At 37.5% G+C, this 19282-nt stretch overlaps 1 protein-coding gene across 3 annotated transcripts in view; it reads left to right on the forward strand.

The window, feature by feature from the left end:
• The first annotated feature begins 4266 nt into the window (after positions 1–4266).
• LOC132123774 (double-stranded RNA-binding protein Staufen homolog 2) overlaps positions 4267–19282 on the forward strand; it is a 154087-nt gene continuing 139071 nt past the window's right edge. For all 3 annotated transcript variants that reach the window (XM_059534402.1, XM_059534403.1, XM_059534404.1), the window contains exons 1-5: positions 4267–4391; positions 6359–6566; positions 7866–7996; positions 8153–8312; positions 9628–9763. In XM_059534402.1, coding sequence (XP_059390385.1) covers positions 6368–6566; positions 7866–7996; positions 8153–8312; positions 9628–9763 — 626 coding nt within the window. In that variant the 5' untranslated portion in view covers positions 4267–4391; positions 6359–6367. The remainder of the gene's footprint in view (positions 4392–6358; positions 6567–7865; positions 7997–8152; positions 8313–9627; positions 9764–19282) is intronic.

Consider the following 19282-nt stretch of genomic DNA (forward strand, 5'->3'; position numbering starts at 1 on the left):
TCAGAGGGTTTGGCTCTCTACTCTCAACCTGCCCCTCCAGTCGGTCTCGCGCAAGTTGGCTCCCCGTTTCATTGGTCCGTTTCGAATTTCTAAGATTATCAGTCCTGTCGCGGTCCGCCTCCAACTCCCTCCTAATCTCCGTCGCGTCCATCCTCTCTTTCATGTCTCTTCCATTAAGCCGGTTATCTGCGCCCCACCCCGTTCCCCCCCGTGCAGATCAAGGGATCCCCGGTCTATAGGGTACTTAGGTTATTAGACGTCCACCGCCGGGGTCGGGGTCAGCAGTACTTAGTGGATTGGGAGGGTTATGGCCCTGAGGAGAGAAGTTGGATCCCCTCCCGGGACGTTCTGGATCGTTCGATTATTGATGATTTCCTCCGCTCCCGCCAGGCTTTCTTTTCGGGAGCGCCAGGAGGCACTCGTTGAGGGGGGGGGGGGGGGGGGGGACTGTCATGATCCTGGCTTTTTTTTTTCTTCCTCCCTTTTCACTCAGATTCATTCCCTCTTCCCCTCCTATTTCGCACTCACCTTTCCTCTGCTCTGTTAATCTCCCTCAGCTGCTCCTCATTGCGCTACTCTTTGCGCTTGGCTTCCCGCACCTGTTTCCCCTTCTCCTTTGATTAGCACTCCTATTTCTTTCCCTCTCTTCCCTACCTGCCTTGCCAGATTATTCCTCTATGCTCGCTATCGTTGCATGTCTTATCCCCTGTCGTGTCTTAGTCTTAGTCCTGTCTGGTTGGGGATTGCTGCATCGCTGGTTGTCTGTCTTGGATTTACCATTGTGTCTGCCTGTGTCCAGTGCGCTTACCTCTCGAGGCTGTCTGTGCACGTGTCCCTTCGGCGTGGCCAAGAGAGGAGTGAGAGCCTAGAATTATTGCCGCTGCTTGTCAACAGATCTGTCAGTCTCTCTCTACAGTGCTGCTGCGGAGCTGTCCACTGTACTGATACCGCCTGGGCGGTCGGTGGTTTTTTGCTTTTCCATTTTTGAACGAGTGAAAGTTTTTTTTCGTTTCTACTAGAACTGTCAAGCTCCTGTGTTTTTTTATTAAAGACTGTATCTGCTCCGCGAATTGCTCTCTCTGGTCCTCTTTCCTCACAACATATTGTGACGAGTCAGCTGCCTCCTCCCTGATGGTCACCGGCACCTCGTCCTAAATCGCCGCCCTTCACCAGGCTCCCGACTGGAGTGGGTGTGTGAGACGAGGGGGGCTGGACGAGTCAGGGCTGGCGGCGTGTGATGGGGCACCCCTGAAGGAAATGTAGCCTCATCACTGCTGCTGTTTAAAAGCCCAACGCGCCTCTCCTCGAGAGACCGGTCTCTTCCCTGTGCATGGGCCAAGGAAGGGTGCATTGAGGGACTCCCGCGCCACTAGAGACGTGAGCTGCCGGAACCGCAACCGTTTACTCGGCCGTCGGGCCAGGATGCCGGGCCGTCCATCCCCTGCCTGCGTCGCGGCCAACGAGAGTGATGCGGCCGCTAGAGGAAGCCGCCGCCCCTCGCGCCCCGGCCGCCGGACTCCGCCCCTTACCTGGACCCTTCCTCCATGAACACTGCCCTACACGAACCCCGCAGCACGACGAGGACACCAGATTCCCTGTTTATTTTTGTTTTCTGTTAATAAAAGCCTGACGCCACGCCCACTGTGTCTGTCTTGTGCTCCTCCTGCCACAATATATTGTATGTATATATATATATATATATATATATATATATATATATATATATATATATATACACACACACACACAGTCATGGCCAAAAATATTGGCACCCTTACTAAATATAATCAAAGAAGGCTGTGAAAATTAATCTGCATTGTTAATCCTTTTGATCTTTTATTTAAAAAATTCCCAAAAATTGATCCTTTCATTGAATAATAAGAATTTAAAATGGGGGGAAATATCATTATGAAATAAATCTTTTTCTCTAATACACACTGGCCACAATTAACGGCACCCTTTTATTCAATACTTTTTAAAACCTCCATTTGCCAGTTTAACAGCTCTAAATGTTCTGCTATAATGCCTGATGAGGTTAGAGAATACCTGACAAGAGATCAGAGACCATTCCTTCATCCAGAATCACTCCAGACCCTTTAGATTCCCAGCTCCATGTTGGTGCTTCTCCTCTTCAGTTCACTCCTCTCATTTTCTATACGGTGCAGGTCAGAGGACTGGAATGGCTGTAGCAGAAGCTTGGTTTTGAGCTCATTGACCCATTTCTGTGTTGTTTTTGAGGTTTGTGTTTGGATTATTGTACAGCTGGAAGATCCAAAAATGGCCAATTATAGGATTTCTAACAGAGTCAGTCACTTTTTGATTTTTTATCTATTGGTATTTGATAGAATCAAAGATGTCATGTATCTAAACAAGACGTCCAGGACCTCCAGCAGAAATATAGGCCCACTACATAAAAAATACAGCTGTATATTTCATTGTATACATGGGGTACTTTTTATCCATGTGATGTGCACCAAACACATCTTGAGTGTTTGCTGCTAAAAAAGCTAATTTTTAAGTTTCATCTCACCATAGCCAATACCATTTGAAGTCCAAGTCATGTCTGATAAATGAATATGCTTTAGTTTGTTTTTGAATGAGCTAGGAGAATATTTCTTGAAACCCTCCCAAACAACGTGTGGTGATGTAGGTTCTGTTTGACAATTTTTTTAAGGTTTTCTGAACCCGAGACTCAACTATTTTCTGCAATTCTCCAGCTGTGATCCTTGGAGAGTCTTTAGCCACTCAAACTCTACTCCTCATCGTGCATTAGGACGATATAGACACGCATCCTCTTCCAAGCAGTTTCGTAACATTTTATGTTGATTGGAAATTCCTAATTATTGTCCTGATGGTGGAAATGGGAATTATCACTGCTCTAGCTCTTTTCTTAAAGCCACTTCACTAATTTGTGAAGCTTAATTATCTTTGCTGCACAACATAAATATATTCTTTGGTTTTTCTCATTGTGGTGGATGATTAAGGGAATTTGGGCTTTGTTTTCCCTACTCTTTATAATTCTGTGAAACAAGAAGCCATGGCTGGATAATTTCATGTTCATAATCACCCTGGAGTACTCAAAATTGTGAATATGAATGGGAATATACTTCAGAAATATTTTACTCAAAATAATTTTTGAATGAAAACATTCTGTATCTCCAATAAACTAACAAATTATGAAATGGAAGTTCTACATCCTTCCTAATAAACATACAGAACCGGAAAGGATGACAAAATGGCTACAAGCAATAAGTTGTGAGGATGATCAACGGAAGTTGTGGAAATGTCACAGGCAGGCTACGTTAACATTGTGTTCATTATTAACGCTGTCAAAACTGTGTAAGGTTGTTTCTGAAAGTGCCATGTATATATAATTAGCCTTATCACTCTACATTAAGCAAAACTATGTAACGTTAGCCTAGTGTCGAACATAAACCCGTTTACCCACTTAAAAAGCGTGTGGACACGTAACAACTTAGTTTTGTGTCAGAACTTTAACACTTTCATTCATAAATTCACCCCGTCTGTGTTTGCTAAACGATTGAATCGCGGAATCCAGTCAAAAATAGAACTTGCTGTATAAAACAGAACGTCACGGAATTTGGCTATTTTTGAATGAATACATCTATATTAGGGCTGTAAAATGAATCAAATATCGATATGGACTTGTGTATATGAATATTAAAGTTAAAAGAGACTAAAATTGTTCTACGCGTCTCTGGGAATGAGCGCTCAGTATGTGCATTTTTGTCATTCAGATACACACGATGTTCGCAGTGTTTTCCCCCACGCCGACTCCGCCCTCGCCACGCCCCCAGCTATGACTAGATGCCGACTGTATGTATGACTATATATATATATAATATATGCAATAATAATGCATTAGATATTTAATATCCATTGTGTAGTATAGGCTGTGTATACTGTGTTAATACCATACTGTATAAAAACATGTATGTATACATTAAGTAATAATCAGTTGTATAATCATATCGCATATTACATGTAATATACATATATTTATTACCAGAGTATGGACTCTGTACATGAATAATACATGTAAAAGTGTGTTAAATACGTTTTAAAAAGTAATATAGTGCATGAATTCATCCCTAGTCGGCATCAGGAAGCCGGACTGTACCATCTGCGCGACAGAGGAGGGGTGCAGTCTTTTTACCATCCTCAAATAACTAAGTACAAAATTGACTAAAACTATAGTAAATGTAAATATAAAAACATTAAATTCATAAAGCAGTGCTGTGCCGTCGTCCAAGTGGGCTGTTTTTGAAAAGGCACACGTTGTTCAAATGTTGGTTTGGTCCTGGTACCATCAGTTCTCTTTAGTGTTTGCCAATGTTGGAGGTGTAACTGGGGTCTGGCCCTGGACGAAGGTAAACAATTATTATTAAATGCGTTGTGGTTTGAAATAGCGATGAATTCAGGATTGCAGCTAAAACTGCGCTCTGTCGTTGGGTTGTTTGGTGGCAGCACAGGCAGTGTGCATCGGTGAGATGTGAGGGCTATTTAGTCGTTCAGCCATGATGTCTGCAGATTCCCAGCTGAGTTCAGACCGGTGGCCTGTGTGTGCGCTGCTGGAGAGGAAGGTTGTGTTTCAAAACCCCGAGTAGGGTTCGAGACACAGTCCTAGCCAGGTTGAGTTGAATGTTTAAGCGACTATAATATCTCCCAGCAACGAGTCTTGATAATCATCAGATCTCAGAAAATGACACCATCAGTGAGTGCATAGACATAGAGACAACTGGGAAGAGAGTGACCTCACTTTTGAGAGTCAGGTTTACAAAGACAGCTGTCTTCTCATCCACAGCACTAACAATCTCCACGATGCATCCTAGTGGTCCAGTGTCAGTCAGGGTTGAAGCTGACTTGCTTCCAGTCCATCATTTGTCACACTGGGTTTTAGGATTAATGTCATGCATTTGATGCTTTTATAGTGTGGAGATGTACAGGAATTATGCAAATATCAGATGATTTTAAAAGGGTAAATGCCAGGTCTGGAAAACCCAAGGAAGCAATTAAAATCTTAAAAAATTGATATTGTATATTTGTGTTTTTTTTAATTTTTTTTTTATGTAGGTAACTACTGGAAAACATAAAGAATGAAGTTTTCCTTTAGGCACCTCTAAAGTGTTATATTAGCTACCCCCCCCCCCCCCCCCTAGTAAAGGACGTCTAATAATCTTGAAGACTAGTAAAGTCATTAAATTTCATTGGTCAAAATTTGCAGTATTATATTCTCGTCGTATTGGATGCCGGTTGGCAAACAGTGACATGAACATATATATAAAGTCAAACAAGAACGCATTAAATAATTTTATTAATAAATGGTAACATTTACCTAATTGTCACTGGATTAAGAGCTAACGGTATATTCTTCACATTTCTCACAAATATAGCAGTGTTATTTTAGTACTATTTATGTAATATTGAAGCATTTATGAATTTAATTGGGTTGTATTTTTATTTTAGTAAAATGATAAATAGATTTTTTTATTTTTATATTTATTTTTTATATTTCTGTTTAACTTTCAGTTGTCACTTCAACTTTTTTTAAACTTAATATATATATTTTTTTCAGTTAAAGTAAAATTATTTTACATTTTAAAACCTATTTTATTTCAGTTTCTTCAGTTTTAGGTAGCACTTTACAATAAAGTTCCAGTAGTAAATGTTAGTAAATATATTAACTAACGTGAACAAACAATAAACAATACATTTATTACAGTATTTGTTCATTAGTTGAGGGAAATAGTTCAGTCACAGTGCATTAACTAATGTTAACAAGTACAACTTTTGATTTTAATAGCTAATGCATTTGTAAATGTTGAAACTAACATGAACTAAGATGAATAAATGTTGTAAAAATCTTGTTCATGCTTAGTTCGTGTTAATTAAAGTAGCTAACTAATGTTTACTAATAAACCTTATTGTAGTGTTAACCAGTTTTATTTAAATAACAATTTTAGTAGTTGTTTTAGATTTAGTTTTTTAGTTTAGTTTTTTGGATTGTATCCAATTGAAGTGCTTGTTGAGAATACACTTCAATGTTATGAAAGTAATGCTTTATCTTTTGCGTTGCACTTTCACAGCAGTCTTTGACATTTTTAAACATAATACTGGTGTTATTATTGCCTGTTAACTTTGGGTTTAAAATTGCTACAGATTTGTCTGCTTTAAAAATAGTGTGCTTGGCCTTTCAGTTTGGAATAGCTTCAGGGCCTTGACCGTGTCTGTCCTGTAACGAAGTGGAAAGGACTTTTTTCATGTAGCCTACTAAACTACAGTCTAAATATTGATGTTGAGAAAGATTGTTTCGTGCTAAATCATGTTGTTTGAACAGCGATAGAGCATGGCTCAAGTGAAAGTGCAGACATCAGCCCCCTTGTCTGGACCTGGCCTGACCGCCGTTGCGCCCGCTGTGGCCATGCCCAGCCCAGGAGCTCTGGGTCTGCAGCCCACCATCAATGGCACAGTGCCAGCCACAACGCCCGCCTGCCCCAGCCCTGCCTCTGGCTTTGTGGACTCCACTGTACCAGCCAGCCCGTCAGGTACCGGGACGCTGCATACAGGCAGAACAATTTATTACTAAGCAAATTATGTTTGGGGAAAACAGTGTATATTGTATTATGTCAGAGGGATTGTGGTTTCCACTTAATCTAAACAAACTAAATCGAATAACCTAGTGGAAACATCCGATCATAATATGCATCAGTCATAATGGTTAACATTTATTAGTCAGTTCAGTGGAATGACATTTGTTTAGATTTATTTTTAATACGATAAAATGTCAAAATGAACTCTTATTATTATACTGGGCCCAAAGCATTTGGACCAATATTTTATATATATATATATATATATATATTTTTACATTTGATTCGTTAGATAGCAAAATATGAAACCAGGTGCCATTATTTGAAGGATAGATAGCACACACACAGTTTTCAAGCAACACATTTCACGAAAAGACGTTTGTTTGGTTTTAAATGGTTACATTTATATAAACTAGCATCTTGGTTCTCTTATGGTTTCCAAGGTTGCATTTATTTGATCAAAAAAAAAATAAAAAATAAAATTATAATAAAAACCAGTGTTTAAAATATCGGTTTTCTGTTAATATATTTTAAAATGTAATTTATACCTGTGATGCAAAGCCGAATTTTCAGCATCATTACTCTAGTCTTCAGTGTCACATGATCCTTCAGAAATCATGCTAATATGCTGATTTGGTGATCAAGAAACATTTATTATTATATTTACTGAAAAGAATAGTTTCATATTTTTAGTGGAAACTGTCAAACATTTTTTTCGAATAGACACTTCAAAAGAACAGCGTTTATTTGAAATAGAAATCTTTTTTGACATTATAAATGTCTTTACTGTTACTTTTGATCAATTTAAAGGAAAAAATGAAGATTCCGTCATCATTTACTCACCCTACACTTTCTTTCTTCCGTTGAACACAAAAGCAGAGATTCTAAACAATGTTGGTAAACTAACAGTTGACGGTAGCCATTTTTTTTCATACTGTGGAAGTCAGTGCATATATTATCAACTGGTTAACAAAGTTCTTTAGAATCTCTTCTTTTGTTCTCAACAGAAGGAAAAACTCATACAGCTTGAGTTAAATGATGACAGAATTTTCATTCGCTTTAATGCATCTTTGCTGAATAAAAAATATGAATTTCTTGATAAATAGAACTCACTAACAACAATCTTTTTAATAGTAGTGTACCTGTATCATGTGCTGTATATACTGTATCTCTTTTGGAACAGTAATACTGTGAAAACCCTGACATGCTTTTGTTCATTCTTGCTTGTGTTGAAGCTGTATCTATTTCTGACAGGCCCTCCTCAAGAAAACATGGCAAACCCTAAAGAGAAAACTCCCATGTGTTTGGTGAATGAGTTAGCCCGTTTCAACAGGATTCAACCTCAATACAAGTTGCTGAATGAGAACGGGCCAGCACATGCTAAGGTACTGTTAATGAGGAACTGTGATAAAGGCTGGTGTATTGATTGATTACAAATGTATTGACAAAATCCATCCAATATGTAACTTCATGATACATGAATTAACTTTGCACATCCTGAAAGCAGTCATCTTAGCTCTCCTGCTGGATTGTGTGTGCAGATCTTCACGGTGCAGCTGTGCTTGGGGAACCAGGTATGGGAGTCAGAAGGCAGCAGCATCAAAAAGGCTCAGCACTCCGCAGCTACCAAGGCCCTGACAGAGAGCGTCCTCCCCCGGCCGCTGCCTCGCTCACCTAAAGCCGACTGCAACAGCAACCCAGGTACCAACTTATATATAGGATCTGGTTTTGGCAAGTTAGTTTCATTTATAATATTTTCTCTATAAACCAGTATAAAATTTCAGATTATTATGCCTAATAGCTGCTAGCCTATAAGTAGGGCCCTAGGAAATCCATTTTATTTTTTCCCAAATTCCTTTGTATTTTTTTCTGTTTTCATTTGTCTCGACTCTTTTTTTAATGGTTAAATGACATTTTATTAATCAAAAAGCATGTCTAATTAATTAAAATCAGGAAACTTATACATTTTCACATCAATTAATTAAAAGTTGAACAAAAATGACATGCTTAGGGCCCTGTGAAATGTTTTATTTTTTCTTCACCCTATGTTTTATTGTTACCTAATTCTGTGTTTTAGAATGTCTAATTATTTAAACTTATTTTATTCATTTTTTTTCTTACAGTAGCCTTTTTAACCCTTCAGAAATCCTGTGTTTTAAAATTGTTCTAGTTATCAAACGAAGGCATAAAACATTAATTTATCTTTTAATTACTGAAAATTCAACTAACATTATTTTTTGGTAAACAAAGGGGATTTACTTTTAAAAGTAAAACATGTTGTGTTATTTTTTCCTTAAAAATAATGTTTGTTTCTTTTTAGTTGTAGTAGGCTATGTACATTCTGCTGAACAATAGTATTACATTTCTGGCAAATACTTGTCTTTAAATTAAACTGGACTTTTATTTTGTCGGGTTGCCGTGAATACCTTTACAGTTTTGTGTATATAAGATGCTAGTTTTACTCAAATCAAACGGTCATATGCTCATGAAGTTACTCTCAGAACAGTTCTGGAGATGTTCCTCATGTGTTCACGTCCTCATTTAGAGAGACGGCAGATGCTGAAATCACCGCAAGCGTCACGCGCGCTTCCATGTGTAATAGACGAAACCGCGCTTCTGCTCCATTCATTAACAGAGACATGCAGAACATGCAGGATTCATATTCAAATCGACTTTTCCAGCTTACTATTTACAGATATTAGTCCATATCGTGATTTGAGTTAAATGTAATGACCTACTTTTTATAAATTAATAAAAAATTGGACAAATTCCGTGACATTCCGCGTTAAACTGTGAATTCCATTTTTATGACTGGATTCCGCGATTCCGTCTGTGTTTTCTGCATAGCGGAAATCATAGGGACCTATATAAGCAAGCTTAATGGTTATATTCCAGGTTGACATGAAACACAAGATGACTTCTAAGTCAAAATACACCGTCACTTTGTTTGTTTTTCCAAGTGGACTGTTCTATGAAGTCGGGGGGAGTCTCTGATACATTGATCTCCTTTTGGCAGGCAGCATCACCCCTACAGTGGAGTTGAATGGCTTGGCCATGAAGCGAGGGGAGCCAGCTATCTACAGACCCCTGGACCCCAAACCCATTCCCAACTACAGAGCCAATTACAACTTTAGAGGAATGTTCAACCAGAGGTACGTCCTTCAGCCTGTGGATATGTGATTTTCTTAGAACCTCGACGTCTTTGAAGCACTGAAAGTGCTGAACGTTGTTATAATGATTCTTTAAAATACTACATTCTACAGTAGTATGGTTCTGGTAGATGTATTATTTGCCTTTGCTGCCACCTAGTGGTGTCATACTGGAGTTATATCAAACATATTCAGATTGGCTGTCTGGTTTTAGAGATTGACCACTGTATTCAACATTTTAATGATGAAGATGTCTTATCTGTGATTTTGTACTTAGCTTTGATTGTTTATCAAGAGGGCAACCTATAGGAACTTAAAGAGCTTGTTACCTTTAGGTGGCAGTATTGCTCTATTTTTTCCTCAGTCCCTGTGACTTCAGACTTTGGCTTTGCTTACCCATGTTTCACATCAAGAGGCAACCCAGCACACTAACAGAAATGTAAAAGTAAACACAATGAAATGGATTAATATTCCCATGCGGTTGGATGATGCTGTGATGTGTTCAGATCCCTCTGCTTTCTTTTGAAAAAAACTGACTTGACTTCATAGTTTGAGTGTTTGGTTTCTAAATGTCTTTTTGTATTTTAATAGTTTATACTCTTGATGGCCAATAATTTACAGCACATATTGTGGTCGCCATGGACTGCAAGTGAACTCGTGTTTAATGTAGCCTGGGTTGTTTTTTGTAGTACCTTTCATAGTTTTGCTCATAGTTTTGAAGATGAAGGCATGCCACATAACCTGCCCATGATAGCATCTGTCCCATTTGATTTATGCTATAAATCACTATACTTTCATATATGTCTAGCATTTGAGCTCTGCATCTAAAACCTCTGATTTATATTTCTGCAAACTTTGAATCGGTATTTGTTAGTCAGGTTTATTCCAGCTAAACCGGTGAGTATGAAAAGAAACATGCCAACACTGACGTGTTCATCAGCTAAAAGGAACGAACAGCGAGAAGCAGAGTCGACGCTAATCAGAAAACTACATTACATTCCAGGAAGCACATTACACCTTAATCCAGCTGTCATTTGAAGCTTTTATTTAGACATTTGCTTTCGATTGAAGCTCAATGGACACTGTGAGAACAAAGATGAGGTGAGAAACCCGAGTCTTGTAATGCTAAGATCTCAACCTGATATCAAAAAGCGGCCTGCATGTACGTAATTTAGTGGAAAAAATGTATACATGTTTCTCCACTGCACATCTAGAATTTCTATGATGTAGTCTTTGAAATAGTAATACAACAAGGAGCCAAAGTAAATCGGATCCTCTGAGCGATTACATCATTTTGGTGTGAAGCCTGGCCGGAGACCACCATGGGGGACTGTTGTAGATATTAAGGGTGTTGCATATGAATTATACCTTTAAGTCTTTTGCCCTCTCCTCATCAACACAGATCCTCTTAGATGTGATACAGGCCTTGTAGAATTCATTAATTAAAGCTCTCTAATTTGTGGTTTTAGTAAAATATCGATGTTGTGTCTGTACTGTTCATTATGGAGAAGAATAATGGCATGGCTGCAGAGGGTTCAAGGATTATGAGACTTAAAGCATTGACAGATTTATGTGAATATGCATGCTTTAATCAGAAAAAGTATTGATTAGCAAAAAATTATTTTGATTTATGCAGTGGTACTTAAAGGGGTCGTTCACCCAAAAATGAAAATTCTGTCATCATCTGCTCACCCTCATGTCATTCCAAACCTGTATGAGTTGCTTTCTTATGATGAACATAAAAGAAAACGATGACAGAATTTTCATTTTTGGGTGAACTGTCCCTTTAAAGGTGTCATATCATGAGGAATCTTTTAAGATGAGTTCTGAAAATTTAGAGAAAGCTTGATTTATGCTTCCGTAGACAGATGCATGTTTTTGAAAACACCAGGAATTGACAGGCTGAGGTAATAAAGAGGAAGTGGCATAGATGCTATTATTCCTAAATACTTAAATATTATAAAATGTGAGCCACACATTGTTCTTTTCTTAGCTTGGTGTAGCACCTACAGCTCTGCATATTGCTCTGAAGGATCCCAATGTTAGAAACAAGTGACTAAAGTTTATTTTCAATGTTTTTCTGGTCATGAAAACTAAATGAAAGCTTTTTTGTTTTGTTTACTAAAACAAGTGTGTGGGGGGGTATTTTGTGTTGAAATCTATTAAAATACATAAAAATGTTGCTTTTCCTACTTAAGTCACTATAAATGTTTAATATTAGCAATAATTTGTCATTTTAAAATGCCATGTAAATGATCCATTCCGAATTAAATTGTGCTGGTCTGCTTTTTGCATATTCAGACTTTAAAAAAAAAAAGGCTGAGATAATGCTGTTGGAAAAGATCAAGCTTGGCTTTGTCTAGCAAAAATCTAATTTTTTTTTCAAAATAACAATTTTTTTATTTTAACACTTTTAAATCATTCTGATATGCTGATTTGGTACTCAATATATTTTTTTATGTCTGCTGAAAGCAGTTGTGCTTCTTAGTTGTTGTTTTCTTTTCTTTTTTTGAAAAAGATGATGATTTTTCCCCCCCAGGATTCTTTGAATAGAAAGGAATCTAAATATCAGTGTAACATTATAAATGTCTTTACTGTCACTTTTGATCAATTTAATCTATCCTTGCTGGGTAATTTCTTAAAGAAACTTATAGACCCCAAACTTTTGAATGGTATATACTTGGACTTGGAGATGAAGACTTCAGCTTGTTTATGAATGATGTAAACATTATTTACATACTCTCATTACACTCCTGGCTAACTGGCTTTTAGATATATCAACTCACAGTCCATATCTTCTTTCAGTCCATTGAGACTGCAGTGGTCCAGATTAACAAAAGCATCTTTTCCGACAACCAAATCATGTACCCAAGAGTACTTATTATCCCAGCTTATTTAGACTAAGAGCAAATCTGCACTCTCATCCTAACTCAGCTTATCCAATCATGTGGATCTGAGTGACAATTGAGCTGCAGTCTGGTAGCATCACACAATTACCTCATTCATCCAGGCCTTTGCTCTTTGTGACTAACATCAGGCTTTGTGTTCCTAACAACATTCTGTGTTCATCTTCTTTGGGGAGTGCCTGCATTCTTTCAGAGGCGAAATTTGGATAGGTCTTTTCCGGGACGACCTCACCTTCTCTCATTTGGGCATGGCAGTAAGGATGCGTCGGTGCTCAACTGTAACAATAATGAGGATAATTGCTGTTGAGCCTCTCCAGTGATATTTCCTGGTCTGATATTGAGCTGTGGCTGACAAGACTGGAAGCTCAGAGGAAGAGAGTTTGCTAGGCGAGCGGCATGGAGTGGAGGTGGAATACGTCACCGTCTGGGCCAAATCAGCACCTTGGTTTGTTTCGATTGCAATAAAGATAACGTGGCTCTGGGGTACGGTTGGCTCAATACCAGATTTTGCCTTGATTCTGGTATCGCAGTATCCATACTAAATACATAACTCCATACAAACAAATGGTAGGTAGGCCATTAAATATGCATGCTAGATTTGCATATCAAATAAACAGCTGGAATGTTTATTAAACTTGTAGGCTAATTGAAATATACATTCAGATAAATAATTACTCCTTAATATTGCATGATATTTAGTTAAATAAATATGTGTGTTTGAGCATATTTCCAAATATTCCACAATATAAAAATATTGAAACTGAGCAAGAAAATATCAACTATTAACTTTACACTTGAATATGAATGATGATAAAATATGCCTTTATTAATTTCAACTTTTTTCTTTTTTCCTTGCTCTTAGATGGCCTTTGTATGGGTATGAGTAATTAGAGATACTCTAAATAATTTTGGCAACTGTAAATACCTTTTTGAATTCAGTCCAAACATTTTGAGATTCATTAACTATGAATTAGAATAGAAACATCATTATATAAAAAATATGGTTTATGTGCAATTTAATGTATACAACAGTTTTTATTTGAGTGTTGATTATTACAACCCGAATTCAACCCGGAAAAGTTGGGACGTTATTTAAATTTTAATAAAATGAAAACTAAAGGAATTTCAAATCACATGAGCCAATATTTTATTCACAATAGAACATAGATAACGTAGCAAATGTTTAAACTGAGAAAGTTTACACTTTTATCCACTTAATTAGCTCATTTAAAATTTAATACCTGCTACAGGTCTCAAAAAAGTTGGCACGGGGGCAACAAATGGCTAAAAAAGCAAGCAGTCTTGAAAAGATTCAGCTGGGAGAACATCAAGTGATTAATTAAGTTAATTGATATCAGGTCTGTAACATGATTAGCTATAAAAGCTTTGTCTTAGAGAAGCGGAGTCTCTCAGAAGTAAAGATGGGCAGAGGCTCTCCAATCTGTGAAAGACTGCGTAAAAAAATTGTGGAAAACTTTAAAAACAATGTTCCTCAACGTCAAATTGCAAAGGCTTTGCAAATCTCATCATCTACAGTGCATAACATCTACAAAAGATTCAGAGAAACTGGAGAAATCTCTGTGCGTAAGGGACAAGGCCGGAGACCTTTATTGGATGCCCGTGGTCTTCGGGCTCTCAGACGACACTGCATCACTCATCGGCATGATTGTGTCAATGACATTACTAAATGGGCCCAGGAATACTTTCAGAATCCACTGTCGGTAAACACAATCCGCCGTGCCATCAGCAGCTAAAAACTAAAGCTCTATCATGCAAAAAGGAAGCCATATGTGAACATGGTCCAGAAGCGCCGTCGTGTCCTGTGGGCCAAGGCTCATTTAAAATGGACTATTTCAAAGTGGAATAGTGTTTTATGGTCAGACGAGTCCAAATTTGACATTCTTGTTGGAAATCATGGACGCCGTGTCCTCCGGGCTAAAGAGGAGGGAGACCTTCCAGCATGTTATCAGCGTTCAGTTCAAAAGCCAGCATCTCTGATGGTATGGGGGTGCATAAGTGCATACGGTATGGGCAGCTTGCATGTTTTGGAAGGCTCTGTGAATGCTGAAAGGTATATAAAGGTTTTAGAGCAACATATGCTTCCCTCCAAACAACGTCTATTTCAGGGAAGGCCTTGTTTATTTCAGCAGGACAATGCAAACCACATACTGCAGCTATAACAACAGCATGGCTTCGTCGTAGAAGAGTCCGGGTGCTAACCTGGCCTGCCTGCAGTCCAGATCTTTCACCTATAGAGAACATTTGGCGCATCATTAAACGAAAAATACGTCAAAGACGACCACGAACTCTTCAGCAGCTGGAAATCTATATAAGGCAAGAATGGGACCAAATTCCAACAGCAAAACTCCAGCAACTCATAGCCTCAATGCCCAGACGTCTTCAAACTGTTTTGAAAAGAAAAGGAGATGCTACACCATGGTAAACATCCCCCGTCCCAACTATTTTGAGACCTGTAGCAGAAATCAAAATTGAAATGAGCTCATTTTGTGCATAAAATTGTAAACTTTCTCAGTTTAAACATTTGCTATGTTATCTATGTTATATTGTGAATAAAAGATTGGCTCATGTGATTTGAAAGTCTTTTAGTTTTCATTTTATTAAAATTTAAAAAACGTCCCAACTTTTCCGGAATTCGGGTTGTAAATAAAGTTGATCAATAAATTGGTTATTAAATAATCTGTATTTTCATTTGCAGTTTACAGCTAAATAAAAACTATAATTTCAGTTCCAGTAGCTCTGTATAGAAGTGATTTTGGTGCATTGCTAATCGTAATAAAAAAATTGGAATCAACAATCACGCATTGCATCTTTACACACTTAAGCCTTCATGTTTCACTTCAGACGGACTGAACTGTGCAGTTACTGTATATTTTTGACGGGGTTTGAAATTTGCTAAACTTTAAAAATGTTATTTTTTTCTACTATGTACCAGACAACCCTAGACGAAGAGCAGAGATAGAGAGAAATGAATATCATTTTGAGACCTCTTTCTTGCTCTTGATGCTGTGTCTGTCAGTGTGATCCTGGTCTGGACAACTAACAGTTGTTTCATTTTTAATCGGGTGCTTTTCTTAGCTCGTTTCTGGCACCTGCTTATTCTTTTTTAGATTCTCTGAGGGCACTGGGAAATCAAATGATGATTTATGTTTGTGGGCATGGTTGTTGGCAAGATAAGATGGTAAAAGCATGGTGCTTTTCACTCAGCACCTAATCCTTCAACCATGAGCATTGAGCAACCACTCTTTTAGAATACATTGTCTAGTCAGTACACTATCTTTCCTGCTTTCAGTATTTCATTGTTTATCATCAAAATGAAATTTTGGTGAAGGGGAAATCTTTGCTTACTGGAATTTATTTATCTTTCCTGTAACATTTGAGTCATATTTTAGGAATGATGTCCGTCACTGTCAGGCATGCTGAAGATAAAGCAGGTGACCATGACTAGTGTTAAGACATAAATGGACTCTTATGTCCAAAATAGAGCTCTGCATTATGAAATCTGCAGACGAAATCTTCAGGCCTCCCAGGAATTCATAAAACACTGAGAAAACATTTAGGTATCATTTTAAACACCCTTCACCAAAGAGTGTTTTGAGAATTACTGTTTGCATTTATCCATTGAACACTTATTTAGTTTGACAGTTAAGCCATTCAAGCCAGACACATGCTGTTAACCCTCAATGCAAAGGTCTTGCCATATGGCAACGTTTCCCTTTTCACACTGTTCAGAAAAAAAGTGCTTCATGTTTTGCAAAACATAAAGTCATTCATAAATAACTATTAAAGTTGACAGCAATGCATATTTACAGTACCTTTTGAATTTCTGAATCTTTTTAATAAACAATAGATTTTACCGTTGTACTTATCTGTACATAGTAAATGCAGTTATTTTTCAGTGGTTGGGGGTGTGCCCAAAGCTTGAATCTGGATTCAGAAATGCACGGAAAACAAATAAAGTTTTCTAACAGTTGCCTGTTAGATTACAGTACATACAATTTCACTAACCATGTAAACAGAGTAAGTAGGAGAGATGACTGAGGACGATGGCAAGTGATTTGTAGATTCTGAGCACCACTGACAAAACATCTAATCTTGTAAAATGTGTGGTATGTACTGCTGCTCCATAGTATAATCAATGTATAGTCAATGTGAAACTAAAAAGGGATCATGCACACGTCAAGTCAAGTCCACTTTATTTATATAGCGCTTTAAACAAAACAGATTGTGTCAATACAACTGAACAACATTACTTAGGAAAGCAGTGTGTCAAAATGCAAAATGACAGTTAAAGGCAGTTCATCATTGAATTCAGTGATGTCATCTCCTTTCAGTTTAAATAGTGTCTGTGCAATAATTTGCAATCAAGTCAACGATATCGCTGTAGATGAAGTGACCGCAACTAAGCAAGCCAGAGGCAAGGAACCAAAACTCCATCGGTGAGAGAATGGAGAAAAAACCAGGCTCAGTCTCCTCTGACCAGATGAAACCAGCAGTTCAATTCCAGGCATCGTCCATCGGCAATGGCTGATAGACAATATCTCCTGTAAAGATATTATAAAAAGAAATATTATATTTATTAGTATATATTTAGTGAAATATTGAATGTCTTATCAAACATCTACTTGATGACACTTTCTTAAAGACTAGGCCAGCAACAGCACTGAACTTCCAATTAATTTCTGTATGATGTCACATAAATAATAATTTAGTCATTTCACACGTAAGTATTCATTAACCAGTGGCCAGGATTGTAATCTTATAAAGGCCTACAAAACATGACTTTGGGGAATCCATTAAGCATTCCAGCAATATGATGTCTGCATCCAGACGTACATCCACGAGGCTGCCAGAATTGAATAAAAGTGCTGTTATTAGGGTGCTGGACCTCCTCTCATAAGCAGCTGCCAGAATAATCGCTTATTTACCCAATATCAGTATCAAATGTAGAAATGACCCTGGCCCTGCTTCTGTTTGAGGCCTTGAGGCAGGAAATTGTGTCAACAGAACAAACTGGCAGTAACTCATAAAGCAAAGGTTTGTGTGCAGCTCTTAGTCTACTGCAGAACAGTTCACGATTCTTTTAACTTTCATTTTAATTTAATGTACTTTTAATACTTAACGGAACACAATTTTGTTTGCTTTTAATGAAGTGCAAAAGTCGCTGCTGAAATGTTTGGGTGTTGTGAGTCGTTGCCAAGATGTTGCTATGTGATTGCTAAGGTCACCTGAGTGTATTTTTTGCATTGCTGGTTTCTATGGTTTCTGGGTGGTTGCTAAGGTATTCTGAGTATTTATGAGTCAAATGAGTTTCTGTTATATTTTAGTCTCTAGATATACCGTTGAGTATAATTTTGAAATGTATTTATTAGGGCTGGTAATTTAACGCATTAATTAGATTAATTAATTATGGCGAAAAATAACACGTTAAAATGATTAATTCATTTAATGCACTTGCCCCGCCCCAACCTATGTGGATCATCTGCCATTTCATACAGTCTATTGATGAATAATATGAGGCAGGACAACAACCTATCCCTAATAATAATTAATATCCATAAAATTCAAGATATGGGGCTAAATGGCCGTTTGAAATTTTGTCTCGTATTTACATCACATAGTTAAGAAATATCACACGAGCTGTAGGCTAAGTGCAATATCACACGAGTGCAAATGTGATACTCATCTTATACAACAGTTCATTAAGAAGTTAATATTCTGTTATTTTAGACACAATGTTGACCGTTTTGCTCAATTTTGCCAAACACAATATAAAGACAAATCAGAACTTTTAATCCCCGAGCAACATTCATTTCTTAATCCACGTTTTGAACGAATTTGGTAAACCATTTGGCGCGTTGAACCATTGGCCATAGTTGCGTTGGATTTGAAGTAGCGCTGCACAGAGCGATCGGTGTATGACATCAAAGTACTGCGAGAGCGATTCGAAAGCACAAGGAGTCGTCTGCTCTCTTGCAGTACTTTAATGTCACACACTGGTCGGTCTGATGGTGATGAACCGCTTCAAGTCGAACAAGCATAATGATTCAGTGAACCATTCATAAAGAACCCTTTACTTCACTCCTAAATCAATAATCCATTTGAACGAATCAAAGAATGAATAAATGACTCGATGACTTAATCATTAAGACATTTACCACCATCTACTGGCAGTTTTAGTTTAATATTTAGACTATCACTTCATTAAAGAAATTATTTAATATTTTCATAGTAATAATAGTTCATCAAACCAAAAATGACAATTCTGTCATCATTTACTCACATGGTCCAAAAGAGTATATGTAATAAATTTGATCAAACAAAATATTTCTTGCTGAGCCTACTTTTTTGTAATATCTGTTTGATGCTTTGCACAACAATAACTTTAACTGATCTTTTCAGAGCTATTTCTCCAAATTTGATTGTGCGATTAATTAGATTAATTAATCACCACATCATGTAATTAATTAGATTAAAAAGTTTAATCGCATACCAGCCCTAGTATTTATTTATTTTGCTGTTTTTATTATCTGGCAGGTGAAATAAGTGTAAAAATAAAAAGCTGAATGGGGGCAATACAATATTTATAATGTACAAT

This window comes from Carassius carassius, chromosome 42, assembly GCF_963082965.1.
Source record: "Carassius carassius chromosome 42, fCarCar2.1, whole genome shotgun sequence".
Classification (NCBI taxonomy): Eukaryota; Metazoa; Chordata; class Actinopteri; order Cypriniformes; family Cyprinidae; genus Carassius; species Carassius carassius.